The sequence below is a fragment of the Pipistrellus hanaki genome, assembly GCF_964339955.1.
Source record: "Pipistrellus hanaki genome assembly, chromosome: 10".
NCBI lineage: Eukaryota > Metazoa > Chordata > Mammalia > Chiroptera > Vespertilionidae > Pipistrellus > Pipistrellus hanaki.
The window spans coordinates 18,525,128-18,538,270 of record NC_140512.1 but is presented as its reverse complement, the minus strand read 5'-3'; the positions used below and the strand labels follow the sequence as shown (position 1 = coordinate 18,538,270).

General features: G+C 38.4%; 1 protein-coding gene across 5 annotated transcripts in view; it reads left to right on the top strand.

Moving 5' to 3' along the window:
* Positions 1-13,143, top strand: part of GSAP (gamma-secretase activating protein) — a 93,814-nt gene that overhangs the window by 42,193 nt on the left and 38,478 nt on the right. For all 5 annotated transcript variants that reach the window (XM_084897815.1, XM_084897814.1, XM_084897813.1 and 2 more), the window contains exons 4-13: positions 295-364; positions 678-731; positions 3,623-3,711; positions 6,520-6,589; positions 7,310-7,359; positions 8,444-8,548; positions 8,792-8,851; positions 9,746-9,789; positions 10,665-10,750; positions 12,989-13,066. In XM_084897815.1, coding sequence (XP_084753941.1) covers positions 295-364; positions 678-731; positions 3,623-3,711; positions 6,520-6,589; positions 7,310-7,359; positions 8,444-8,548; positions 8,792-8,851; positions 9,746-9,789; positions 10,665-10,750; positions 12,989-13,066 — 706 coding nt within the window. The remainder of the gene's footprint in view (positions 1-294; positions 365-677; positions 732-3,622; positions 3,712-6,519; positions 6,590-7,309; positions 7,360-8,443; positions 8,549-8,791; positions 8,852-9,745; positions 9,790-10,664; positions 10,751-12,988; positions 13,067-13,143) is intronic.

Below are 13,143 nucleotides of genomic sequence, written 5' to 3'. Positions count from 1 at the left end.
GATAGAAAGGTTGAGTAAAAGCCACACACCTAGCAAGTGGCAGAGCCAGGATTAAAACCTGGGTCTAGTTTGACTCCAGGGTCTGTGCTCCTAACTGCTAAGTTTCAGTGCCAAGCAAGGCCCGCAATAGCACACTTTTTTTTTTCTTAAAAAATAATCAGAAATTCCACAGTATGAATAAACGGGTTCATTGAGGGTTCTTTAATAAAACGTTTGCCACAATGATACTTGGTAGCCAGCTAAATGGGAATCTGTATATGAAACCCCCAATTAAAAAATGCTTTATTTTAATAGCATCTCTATACGTTCGAGAAAGACTTGCAAGTTGTCAGTTGCTCTGTCAACAGTGAGAGAACTTTGCTTGGTAAGTTGAACTCTTTTCATGCTATGTGTCAAAAACTAAATTACATTTTTTTTCGTTTCAAAGTATTGAATTTTACAATATTTGATTAGTGTATTACAATGATTTTCTGTGAAGAGAAGCTCTTAGCGGATTAGATGTGAAATAAAGAATCTATTGATTCTACCTACAAAAAAGATTACTTGGTATTCCTCCTTAATCATCCCTGACAGATGCTTTGAGCCCTCACTTAATTCACAGAGCAAATATAGGAAACTTTAACAAGCCACTGCATGAGTCATTTGCTAATGACTTATTATTTTTCTTTTTCCATTAGCTGCAAGTTTAGTTCAATCTACTAAAGAAGGAAGAAAGAATGAGCTTCAACCAGGTAATGAAATTATACTTTTTAGTGCTTACTGATAGATGAAGATTTATTAATGACTTAGTCAAATTCCAGGCATCTTTATAAATAGCCTTATCTCAGAATGAAAAGGTAAAGATTATGTCAAGCATGTAAAAGAGTTTAAATTTTTTTCAAGTTAACAAGTAAGCACAGAAAATATTATGACAGTAAATGGCAGAAGTATAAAAAGGCAATTAGTACCTGCAAAGTAAACATTGAGAACATACTAGAACCTCTTGGTCAGAAGCTGATGTACAGGATTGGTGAAAGCTTGGTTTCTTTAACAATACCATTACCTAAAAATATCTGGTTAACTATTGACCAACACATAATGCAATATGAGTAGTTCATCAATTTCAAATATAAAGTCAATTCTACTCATTTGCCAAGGCCCACTTCATAGTTTATTACCTATGTGATGCCCCCCCTCCCATCCTTTTAACCTTCTATAATATCCACTTCTCTGCTCAAACCCAACAAATATTGAGTGCCTGCAGAGGGTCAGACACTATGCATTCTGCTAGGGACACAGTGGTTTGCAAAGAGGTGTGTGGCCTTGCCCTGAAGGTGAGTTATAGGGATGCGCCATTGAGCATGTGCGTAATGTCACTAGTTGCTAGATGCCAGTTGGGGTGGCCCTAGTGACCAGTTTACGGTAAATTAATTTTCATTCTGAGACAGAACTTAGGGGGGGGCTTATTTTCGGGGGGATGCCTTATATTTCATTCAGAAGGAAACCTGTAAGTAGGTCTTATTTTCGGAGGATGTTTTATTTTCGGGGAAACACGGTAGTAATAGGGTAATATGCAAATTGACCCTAAGGGTGGAATGACTAGTCACTATGACATGTACTGACCACCAGGAGGCAGATGGTCAATGCAAGAGCTGCTCCCTGGTGGTCAGTGCGCTCCCATAAGGGGAGCTTGCTCAGCCACGAGCCAGGCTGATGGCTGCGAGTGCAGCGAAGGTGGCAGGAGCCTCTCCTGCCTCCTCAGCAGTGCATTCGGAGCAGGCCTAAGTTGGCAGGTGGACATCCCCCGAGGGCTCCTGGGCTTCGAGAGGGTGCAGGTGGGCTGAGGGACCGCCCGAGTGCACAGATTTTCATGCACCAGGCCTCTAGTAAAATAATGACAATATGGGAATTTTGGACTGGAACATGTGGTTTTCCCCTGGGCCGGATGGCTTTCCCCAGATTCTTTGTCTGTCAGAGTCAAAGAATGAAACCACTGATGGAAGATGAAAAGGTGGAAGTTTACTGAAGAACAAGTACAGACTCCCGTGTGGGGAGGAGGAAAGAGTCCCACCGAGTTTCTTTTCCCCTAGTTTATAAAGGCTGCAGTTTTTGGCCACTATTCATTCCTTTTTGATTTGGTCACTATAGCGACTCCTGAGCTCAAAGGTCAAACCTCTCATGGGACTGGGGAGGCCCTTCTTTATTTTGTAAATATAGACCTTTGGCTACTCCCAGTTCCCCAATCTTATGGAAATGTAACTTCTGCTGCTTCCAACTTCCTTGTCTTATGAAAATGTAACTGCTGCCTCTCCCAATTCTGTTGTCTTATGGAAATGTAACCTTGGTGGCTCTGTAGCCCTTTGTTTCTTCCATGGATTCCCTTAATTATAAAAATTCCCTAAACCTGCCTATTTAACTCCTAAAAATTACCATTTCAATAAGGAAAATTGCTTTTTCTTCTAATGTTTACATTTAAAAAAATAACATTTTTTACTTTTCAATTATAATTGTCTTCATTCTCATATTTCACAGAAATTTTCTATGCTGTTTTCATCACAAGTATCTTTGACACCACGGTCTTTCTTAATCCTAGAGCCATTTTTTTTTTTTTTTTTGGGTCACCAGGTAAATTCCTAAAGCACCTCACTTTTATTTCTATCCCATTTATTAGAAATACAGTCCTTTTTAATAGGTGTATGATCCTGGATTTTTATTCGAAGCTACAAGTATCCATTGAGGAACAACATTTGATTTTTCTTGTGCTATCCCCAAATTGTACATTGTCATTCAAAACGAAGTCGTTGAAGAGTACCAGAGAAACAGTATATAACGACTCAAATATAAGGCAACTCTTTTTGAAGTTTAATCTCGAGGGAGGGAAGCTTTGGGCCTATATTTGGATATTTGTGATAATCCCATTATAGCCTGTATCCAAGGACTTCCTCCTAGCTGCTATCTTTGTTGGCATTTGCTTGAATGTGACACTGAGGAAATAAGTGGGTGTTTATCAGAGCAGCTCTGCCCATTCCTGCGGGCAGCCAAGTCCCTGTCCTACTGACGGGTGCTGTCAACTGAAACACATTTATGCATCAGGAGTATCTTCACATTTCCACATACAAACCACATCTGCCACCGTGCTGCAGAACTGGAGCGACACTGAAGCAAACTGTCTTAGTTAGACTTAGAAGCTGCGAGGGCCTGGGAAGCTGTGCTGAAAGTGGCCGAGGAATGAGAGGAACTGGCTCCTCACTCCACGTGCATCGACTTCTCCTTTACGATGTTTTCTGTTTCTGTTTGGGGTTCCAAGAAATCTCATAGTAAACTTTTAAAAAATATACTTTATTGATTTTTTACAGAGAGGAAGGGAGAGGGAGAGAGAGTTAGAAACATCGATGAGAGAGAAACATCAATCAGCTGCCTCCTGCACACCCCCTACTGGGGATGTGCCCACAACCAAGGGGACCCTGGAGTCCGCAGGCCGAGGCTCTATCCACTGAGCCAAACCGGTCAGGGCCACAGTAAACTTTAAGAAAATTATTTTTCTTTGTGTAATAGAATAGGCAACACACGTACATTTTCCAAGTTCAGACCTATGTGGAGAAAATAATGTGTGATTTTTCTAAAAGCCTCCTTTCTTTTGTAGGACCAAAGTGCTTAACTCTGTTGGTTGAAATCCACCCGGTGAACAATGTGAAGGTTCTAAAAGCTGTGGATAGCTATGTTTGGGTTCAGGTGAGTGAGCTTGTCATTTAACACTTACCTCATTAATCAAAAGGCGGGAGCCTAGAGGCCACGGTGTTTACCAAGTGCTTTCACATACATGATTACATTTTATCCTCAGAGCACTCTGAGAAATGGTATGGCAGGAGTTATCAGTTCTTCCCTTTACAAACACGGAAATCTTTAAAACCCTGATTTCCCTGTCTCTAGTGGATCATGTTTAGTCTGATAGTGAGGTAATGTTTTATGTAATAAAATATTAAATATAAAAAACATACTTAAGGTAAGTTTAAAAGAGTTTATTTAATGTATTCATAGAGTTGACAGGTCAAATATCCATGGTTCAATGACTTAACCCTGTAATTGATCAACTCCGTGAAGTGGACTTGACAGTAGAAACACTGTGTGAACAATGCAGGGCGACTAGGCAGAGGCAGCCTTCATTGCTTGCTCATTCTGAATTTAAAAACTCTACTGCCGAAGCCAGTTTGGCTCAGTGGTAGAGCGTCGTCTGCGGACTGAAAGGTCCCAGGTTCAATTCCGGTCAAGGGCATGTACCTTGGTTGCGGGCACATCCCCGGTAGGGGGTGTGCAAGAGGCAGCTGGTCGATGTTTCTCTCTCATCGACATTTCTAGCTCTCTATCTCTCTCCCTTCCTCTCTGTTAAAAATCAATAAAATATATTAAAAAAAACAAAAAACAAAAAAACTCTGCTAACATTTATTTGTAACCCCAAGTCAGGACTTCATGGACTTTTCACAGTCATTTGCTGACATGTTCAAAATGGTGAAAGATTTGTTACCCAGTGCACACGTGACTAGTGCTGAGGTTTGGACCCTAACCTTTGAGAATTTCCCTGCAGCATGAGGCGGATCTTCCAGAGAGTTCCAGTGGATCATTAGACCCCCATCTACACCCCTATCGTGCGAACTTCCCATTGATGAATATGAACAATTAAAGCTCCATATTTGGGAAGATAAATATCTCCTTAACGTCTCTATGACTTCTTACTCACAATGCCAAATAAAAAAATAAAATAAAAAAATACCCCAAACCTTCCAGGTTTTTGTAGAGCTGTGGTCTGAAGCCCGTTGATTTATATTCTGGCTTCTAGGCCTTGCTCTAGGGTTGCTTCATAAAAGAAAGAAAAACAACCAATACCTAAGTGGGTTGTTTGAAAACCTTTTTCTCACTGATTGCCACACAAGGACTAGGCAGAGGATTAGAAGCCCCCAGCACCTTCGTCCGGGTCACAGTCCGAAGCGAGCATGTCCCGGCCACCTCGGGGGCTCCAGGGGAGGCCCGGCCATCTTCGGCGGGAGCGCCTCCTTGTGTTGAGACACTGAGCATCTACTCTTCCGTTACCCACGTGGTGTCCCTCATCTGTGCTTCTCCTCTCCCCAGGCCTCAAAGTACCTTGCTCCTTGTACACTTTCACACATCAGGAGAAAATTAAGTTCTGTGTTATTTTTGTAGCTGAGTTCTACATCTGCTATCTATTTTATAATTTTGAAGTTATTGCTATGAAGAATGGTATTTAGTAAATGTTTTGTTTTTCAATTCTAAAAGGGAAACTGGACTACAGATAATTTTAAAAAAATGGACCATTTCTATTGCCAATTTGTCATTGTGAAAAGTTAGGACACCAGGTAACATATTTTGACAAAAATGTTCCTAGTCTGTAGAGAGGCTGCCAACTATAAGATAGGGACGTTAGAGGTTGTGTTCTTTCGGTATGCTTTCCAGTTTGGAGGGAGAAAGGGAAATTCACTGGTGGGTCTTCTCCAGTAAGTTTTCATGTAATAAGACAAGCCTGCTGATTTATAGTGAACCTTTTGATAATGAAATAATTAAGTCACTGGAGTGTTATCCCATGACCAGTGCTCCCTCAGATCACATTCGACAGCGTCAGGCCATGGGTTTCTGGCTGCCTGCTTGTCACATACGGGAGAGCACTGAGGCGGAGGAGTAGGGTTGCCCCCCTTTCCTTTCCAGGGGCAGTCATTCTTTGAGGCTTGCAAGTCCTCCACCACATGCCACATAGTGACTCACTGTCCTTTCTTGGAAAGTCCCTGGCTGTGTTGTGCTTTGTCTGTTGGATGTGGGGCTTGAGGTTGTAATGGAGAGTATGTTTACTTAGCTCTCTAATTAAATACTAGGGTTTGGTTGCACAACCAATGTATTGATTGCTCTTATTTTGTGCCATGCGCAATAGAGCTTTTTGTACAAATGTTAACATTGTTTCTGATTGACTTCAGAATCACATTTTCCAAATAGGAAGCCCAATCTCTAGAGATAGCTTACCCTTCAGCCTTACCATTTAAATGAATTACGTTAGCCCTAACTGGTTTGGCTCAGTGGATAGAGCGTCGGCCTTTGGACTGAAAGGACCTAGGTTCAATTCCGGTCAAGGGCATGTACCTTGGTTGCAGGCACATCCCCAGTAGGAGGTAGCTGATCAATGTTTCTCTCTCATCGATGTTTCTAACTCTCTATCCCTCTCTCTTCCTCTCTGTAAAAAAAAAAAAAAAAATCAATAAAACATATTAAAAAAAATAAATGAATTACATTAGACCTGCAGTCAATTTGCCCCTGGAAAACTGAGCTCCTGAAAGTGTTCCACTTTCCTGCTGGCTTCCATCTGTAACGTGTGTGTGCCTACATGTGTGACTCGCCTATACTGTTCTGTGGTTCCCAGCCCATTCTCTGGAATGTAGCAATATAGCGATCAAATACACCTTTTGAGATAGTTGTGTAAGCAAGGTAGTTGCTCATGGTTTTGATTGTTTTTTTTTTTTTGTTTGTTTGTTTTTTTTGCAGTTCCTCTACCCACATGTGGACAGTCCTCCCTTTCCAGAGAACCACCTGTTACTGATTTCAGAAGAGAAATGTAAGTGCATCCTCAGGTGGTGTATGGGACTTCATGTGTGGACTCTCCTATTGGAGTATGGGCCACGACTGAATCTTCTAGAGGTCCACTCACCAGTGTTGAGGCTCTGAGGACCCTTAATGTCCCTTGGAGACCTGGGACTCCTGTAGAAGGGCTGTTGCCCAACTGTCTGTCTCAGACTTTTGTAACTAGAACTGGCAAGAGGTAAGTCTGATGAATGAATCTAAATTGCTTACCGAGAGAAAGGGTCATCTCCACCTTGACCCAAAATGCTTAGTTTTGTTCCTGTGACGTTGCTCCCTACAAAAAAGCCTCCCCGGATATCTTCTATGACGTTTCTATTTGATATTTTCATACAAACAGGCGTTTGGTATTTGGAAACTGCAAGTAAGCCCTAACAAATAAGCTTTTATTAGTTCCACGTAAGACCGATGGTACAGGGGAGGCAAATGCTTGTTGAGGGAACTCAGGGGAGCAGAAAGATTTATGTGTGCATTGTTGATGTTGAGGAGCAGGGTAAGTATTGGACTTGAAACAGACTGTAAAGGGAGGTTGTGTTTTGAACCTTTATTGTGAGATTATCTGTGATAATATTTTCAGTCAGTTGTTTAATCTCCCTTATTTACAAAAAAAAAATTATTTAAAGTGTTTAGTCGAAAAAGTAGTACTCATGTTTTTCATGGATATTAAATGATCTCTCTGTTGTTTCTTTGTTTAAAGATATTGAACAATTTCATATTCAAGTCATCCAAGAAGATGGAAATAGAGTGGTAAGTATTTGAAATCTCTTTTGCTTCAGAACCTGCTCTCTCCCACCCTCCCCCAGAAGAACGACATTTCTAGACTGTTGAAGATAGGTTAATATGCTCTGGCCAGTGTGGCTCAGTTGGCTGAGTGTTGTCCTGGGCACCGAAAGGTTGCTGTTCAGGGCACATACCCAGGTTGTGGGTTCCATCCCCCATATAATCAGTATTTCCCTCTCACTCCCTCTCCCTTCTTCTCTCTAAAAATCAATTAAAAACAGGCTAACATTATGGAAACAGCATTTTCTTTATATGCTGTCTTTCAACTTACAATGTTGCTACTGTAAAATGCGAACTAATACAAGATATAGATAGGGGCCCTAACTGGTTTGGCTCAGTGGAGAGAGCATCAGCCTGCCTACCAAAGGGTCCCAGGTTCAGTTCTGTGATAAGTGTGGCCTTGCCTTCAACACCACCGTCTGTCTGTTAAACTAGGAATAGAGCAAAATAATATATTATAAAGCGTTTGGAAGAGCAAGTACAGTGGTGCCTCGCATAACGAACGCCGCGCACAGCGAACTTTGGACAGGTTTTTCATGAAACCATCGGCCAAAAAGCAGAAAATAGATGAAGATGTGCAAGATTCGGTAGACTCTACTTAGTCTGTCTTAAAATTAAAAAAATGTGTGCTTTTTTAAAAAAAAAATTATGTTTTTAGATGTATCTAAATAAAAATATGTCATCTTAGCATATTTTTTTTTTATGTCATCTTAGCATATTTTATGCTACAGAACGAATTATTTTTTTTAACATGTATTGTTATGGGAAAACGCGTTTCACATAACGAACTTTTCGCATAACAAGCTTGCTCCTGGAACGAATTAAGTTCGTTGTGTGAGGCACCACTGTAATCAAATGATGTCTTACATCTTTTCTAAAAGACTTGTCATATGTACTAGTATGTGGGTTTTTGTTTTTGTTTTTTGTAAAAATAAACAGTGGAAATATTTACATGTATTAGTCAGATAAAATATGCAAATTAAGAATGAATCCCAGATCTTTTTTTCTTTTAAAATAGTTACTTATTTCTAAAATCCTTTTGCCTCTTTAGGTGATTAAAAATTCTGACCATGTCCCACGACAGAGAATAGCAGAGGATTTTGTTTGGGCGCAATGGGATATGGCAGAGCAGAGATTATACTACATTGACCTGAAGGTAAAAGCTAGTCCTGTGGCCCTCCTTTCTATAGGTACAATTGAATTTTGACATTATCTATTAGCTATTGTAATTTACTAGTGATTGCATTTTCATTGATGGTTTATTAAAAAGAATGAAAAGCTTTTCATTACTGTTTGCTTCTTGGCTGCTTCTTTCTCTCTCATGCTCTTTTGTTTTTTAACTCGTATTTTTGTTGGTTTTAGTGGGATAAAATGTCATTTATTTGGTTTTCTCTTTTAGAGTTCAAGGAGTACCTTAAAATGTATCCAGTTTTGTGCTGATGAGAACTTTAACCTAATGGTAAGTCCAGATAATGACTGAGCTAGAGGAAATTTTTAAAAAATGTTGCCGCCCCTTTTTAAAGAGAATTGTTCTCATTAACAGCATTTTTAGCACTCTTGATATGCTATTTGTCAGTTGTGTGAACAAGTGAAAGAGGGTTTGCCACCTCAAGGCTTCAACACTATAACAATTGCAATTAATATACACAGGAAATTTCTGACAACTGAATGCTTCCCATGAAAGAAGCAGGTGTAAGAGTGGGGATTAGTAGAAGGTAATAGGTGTGGTCTATAGTAAATAGCTTTAAGTAGTTATAAGTCATTGATGCCAAAGGATTCATGAAGTTGGAGGATTTGAGAATAAGGTCAGTGAGGGGGCATAGTTTAGTGAAAATCTAGCATGACTCCTGAAAAAGCTATTTGGAATGCTAGCCTTGGGGTGAGGAGCAATAAATATTTTTATCAATTAGTTCCTGATGAGAACTAATATTGGTCTAGATTGGTATCATACCATTATAAGAATTCATTTATTCCTTCTGCATCCCTCTCCCCTCCCCCTTTTTGACTCATCCATGCTCCAGCTAAAGACATGCATTCCTTCTTTCCTTTTGTGGTCATCTGTGTCTTGTAAAAGTTTACTCCCTTTAGTTGGCTTATTATATAATCCATTTATGATACTCAAATCTGAGACAAAGTTTACCAAATATAAGCCCTTTTGAGAAATAAATACAGGTGGATCTTGTGATTGTAGTAAGCTCCAAAATATTCCCGATGAACTTCCTGTGCTGTGTAACTTCAGAATAACCTCTGAAGACAATGATGGCTTTTCATCATTAGGCGAGCACAGTAGTGTCCAGCTTCAGCACTGTTGTTACTGAATGTCATTTTTTGTTTTCTCCTGACTTTTTGACAGTTTGAAGCACCTTTGGACATATCATTAAGTGACTCAGGATTTAAGTAAGTTGTTCAAAGATTTCTCTTAATTTTCATAGATACTTGAGGGCAGAATGATTATATCCATGCCTAATCTATGGTATGCAGACAAAAGGATAATCAGATATTCCATGTCTTCTTTTATCCTTCTGTTTTCTATAGGGAATAGAAAAAAGGCATGAACACAGGGTGTTTCCTTGTAAAGCCAATTGCGCTGATTTTTGTAGCCATTGATTTCTACAGGCTGTCTCTGTCTATTTTGATCTACGGAAGTACCGCTTCTTTGCGTGATTCAATAAAAGGAGTCAATGAGTCAGAGCCAACCATACATACAATCAAACATAAAATCCCTTTTCGGTAGCCATCAAAGAGGAAATCACAGGTCAATCCACTTGTAACTCAACTGGATCTATTGCGTTACTTCTTTTCCTTTTTAGACAAATTGTGATTTCGACGCCCCCCCCCCCCCAGACTATTTTAGTAAAAACACAAAACATTTTTGAAAAACTAGACATAACACCATCAGTGCACAGAAAAAGTAAAGTCTTCTTGATTTAGAGCAATAATAATCCCAAACTATTCAATGTTTTACTAGCTTTACTTCATCATATATAAATGTACAGTTGTGCTTATTTTGAAACATATATAGTCCTGTAAATCAGAAAAAAATGGAAGTTGAAAATAATTTTTTCTGTTTCCCAGACCACATCATTTATATACTATGTATTTTTTTTTTTTTAAAAAAAACTTTTATGGAATTTTAAAACAAAAGAATGTATATACTTAAAAATTTCAGGGACATGCCTCTACTTCTATAGGTATATTTTAGTGGTTACTATCCTTTGCAAGGGAAGTTATTTTTAAATGCATTCAAATTTTTTTGTCTTTTATGTTCTTAGACTTGTCAACTTTGGATGTGGTTATCTTCAAGATCAAGAGAAGTTATCCAAATACTTGACTCTGTGCGTTTTTACCAACCGTACAGGTAGAACCAACGTTGCATTCACCAATTTATTCAACTATACTTGAGTTCTATACAAAACATAGTCATTGTTTAGTGTATGGATCTTGAAAATGAAATATAATGGCCACATTTTTCTATAAGTGATCATTTGGATTTTTGTATAACAGATTATTTTCTCCACTGTAATTTTATAAATCTGCTAGCTATATTAAATAAGCTATACTCAACAGGGTATTGTTCTAATAATTATTTTTGTATATTGTTCTAACAGAGGAGATGGATTCACATTTAATCAGCCTAGTTTTTCTCTCCTGCTTCATCTTTAAAGCTTGATATATAGTTGTTAGTGTATATCTTCGGTCTCTTAACACCTGTATATTGGAGATGGAGAAAATAAAAAGGGGGGAAAGTATACCTGAAAATGAGAAGAGGGGAGTATGATTACATGAACAAATCTGGTGCAAAAAATGCTCAGTGGCTGTTTTTTTTTTTTTTTTTTTTTTTTTTGTGTGTGTGTGTGTGTGTGTGTACCACCTACTGGGAGGTAGTGAGAGGCGAAAAGTGTAAATTTTCCTTCCTGTAAGAGTTGCCCTTCACAAGTTCCCAGAATTAGGCCTGTGTTTTAGCATTTTGTAGAGCCTTTTACAATGAGATAATTTCCCTTGGAAAACTTTGTCCATAATAGCTTTCATTGTCCAAATGGCTTCCCGAAGGCTAGCCAACTTGGAGATGTTATCTTCATCATCGATGAATATTTATTAAACATCTCTGCAGACACCATTAAGAGCATGCTTTGTTTTTTCAAACTGTGACTTTCTCCAACTTATAAATAGAAGCAAAATTATTCTGGAATAATAATAATAATAATAATAATAATAATAATAGCAGCTAATCTTTAGCTCACTTAATTCTCACATATGTAGTAGGTTCTATATTTTATTGACAGATGAGGAAACTGAGGCTCAGAGAATTTAATTAGTTTGCCTTGGGCAGACTTTAAAAAATACTGATGTCTGGGTCTCACTCCGGGAGATTCTGATTTAGTTGATCTAAGGTGAAGCCTGTACAGAGTGCTACATGGGACTTTTGTAACTCTCATAATTATTATTTTTGCTTATGCTTTAGTATAGCATTACTTTTATTCTTAGTGAATCTGTTGTAATTTTGAAGAAAAGTTATATCTTTGTTTACTCAGTAACCATAACAGTAATTTTATATCTAACAGAATTGTTATTATTTTGATCTGGTAAAGTTATTATTATTATTATTTTTTGGTTTAAGTTATTACAATAAAATGTCTTAAATGTCATTGAATATAGTCACAAATGATAAGTATTATAACAGAATCCTTAAATAACCTTATGGGAAATGGACTTTTTTTTCTACAGTGATTCTTTCATAGAGGAATTAGTGGAGTTAACAGAGGAAACAGTGGGTGGTTCATTGTGGTAGAATAATGATTGAATTCTCATATCTAGTTAAACATTAGCTTGGGGATCAGAACTTTCTAGACTCTTTGTCAAGTTGCTTTCCACCTGGAAAATCTCCTATTTCAGTTAACCACATAAACATTAGCATCAGAATGAATTATCAGTTTAAGCATAATTCCCTCATTTGTAGATCATCGACGGACTTCATCTAGTTGTCTACATAGCAACAGTTGTTAGGGACGATGTACAGTTTCCCACACATTGAAACAGGTGGGAAGAGCAGGGTGTTCTGGAGCGGTGGACAATGTAGGTGTACAGGTCTCTCTGCCCTTGGGCCAAGGCCCTCAGTGACACAAATATGGATGGATTAGGGGGCGGGGGGAGGCTCTCATATTACATTTACTCTTATTGCTCCATAAGATTGCCGAGTTCACCTCTTATTTTAGGTACCTAAGAAGACTGGAAACTTGCTGTGAAGAGGAGATACAGTTTTGTATAGTAGGGTCTTTAGCTATTAGCAATGACTGGAAGTCAAGCTGGATTGGAGGACAGGGCTGTACATGTGTATTAGGAGAATCTCATGAAACTTTGCAAACTTCTCTAGTCTCCCATAATTTCATACTCAGGAGTGTGTCTCTATTCACACACTGCTTATAGCTGAGTAATGGTTGAATTGAAATTTCTTAGCAACTTGTTATAGATCATTTCTAGAGTTTGGGAATCATCTAGGAGATAAATTGAGACAAGACATCAAAATGAATATAAGTAAGGTTAAGTGGTTTAGGAATCTTTTTGTTTATGATTCTACTAAATACCTTCTAATTTCTAGGAAGTTTATGTGTGTGCTACAGCCCGAAGTTTGACTCTTGGGAACAAATTACATATTCAGTGTTTTACCTTCATAAAGGTACTTTTCATTTACTTTGTATTTTACTTTCACATAATTACTTTTTCCAAATAGTAGCAAATTTGATAGATTTTAGT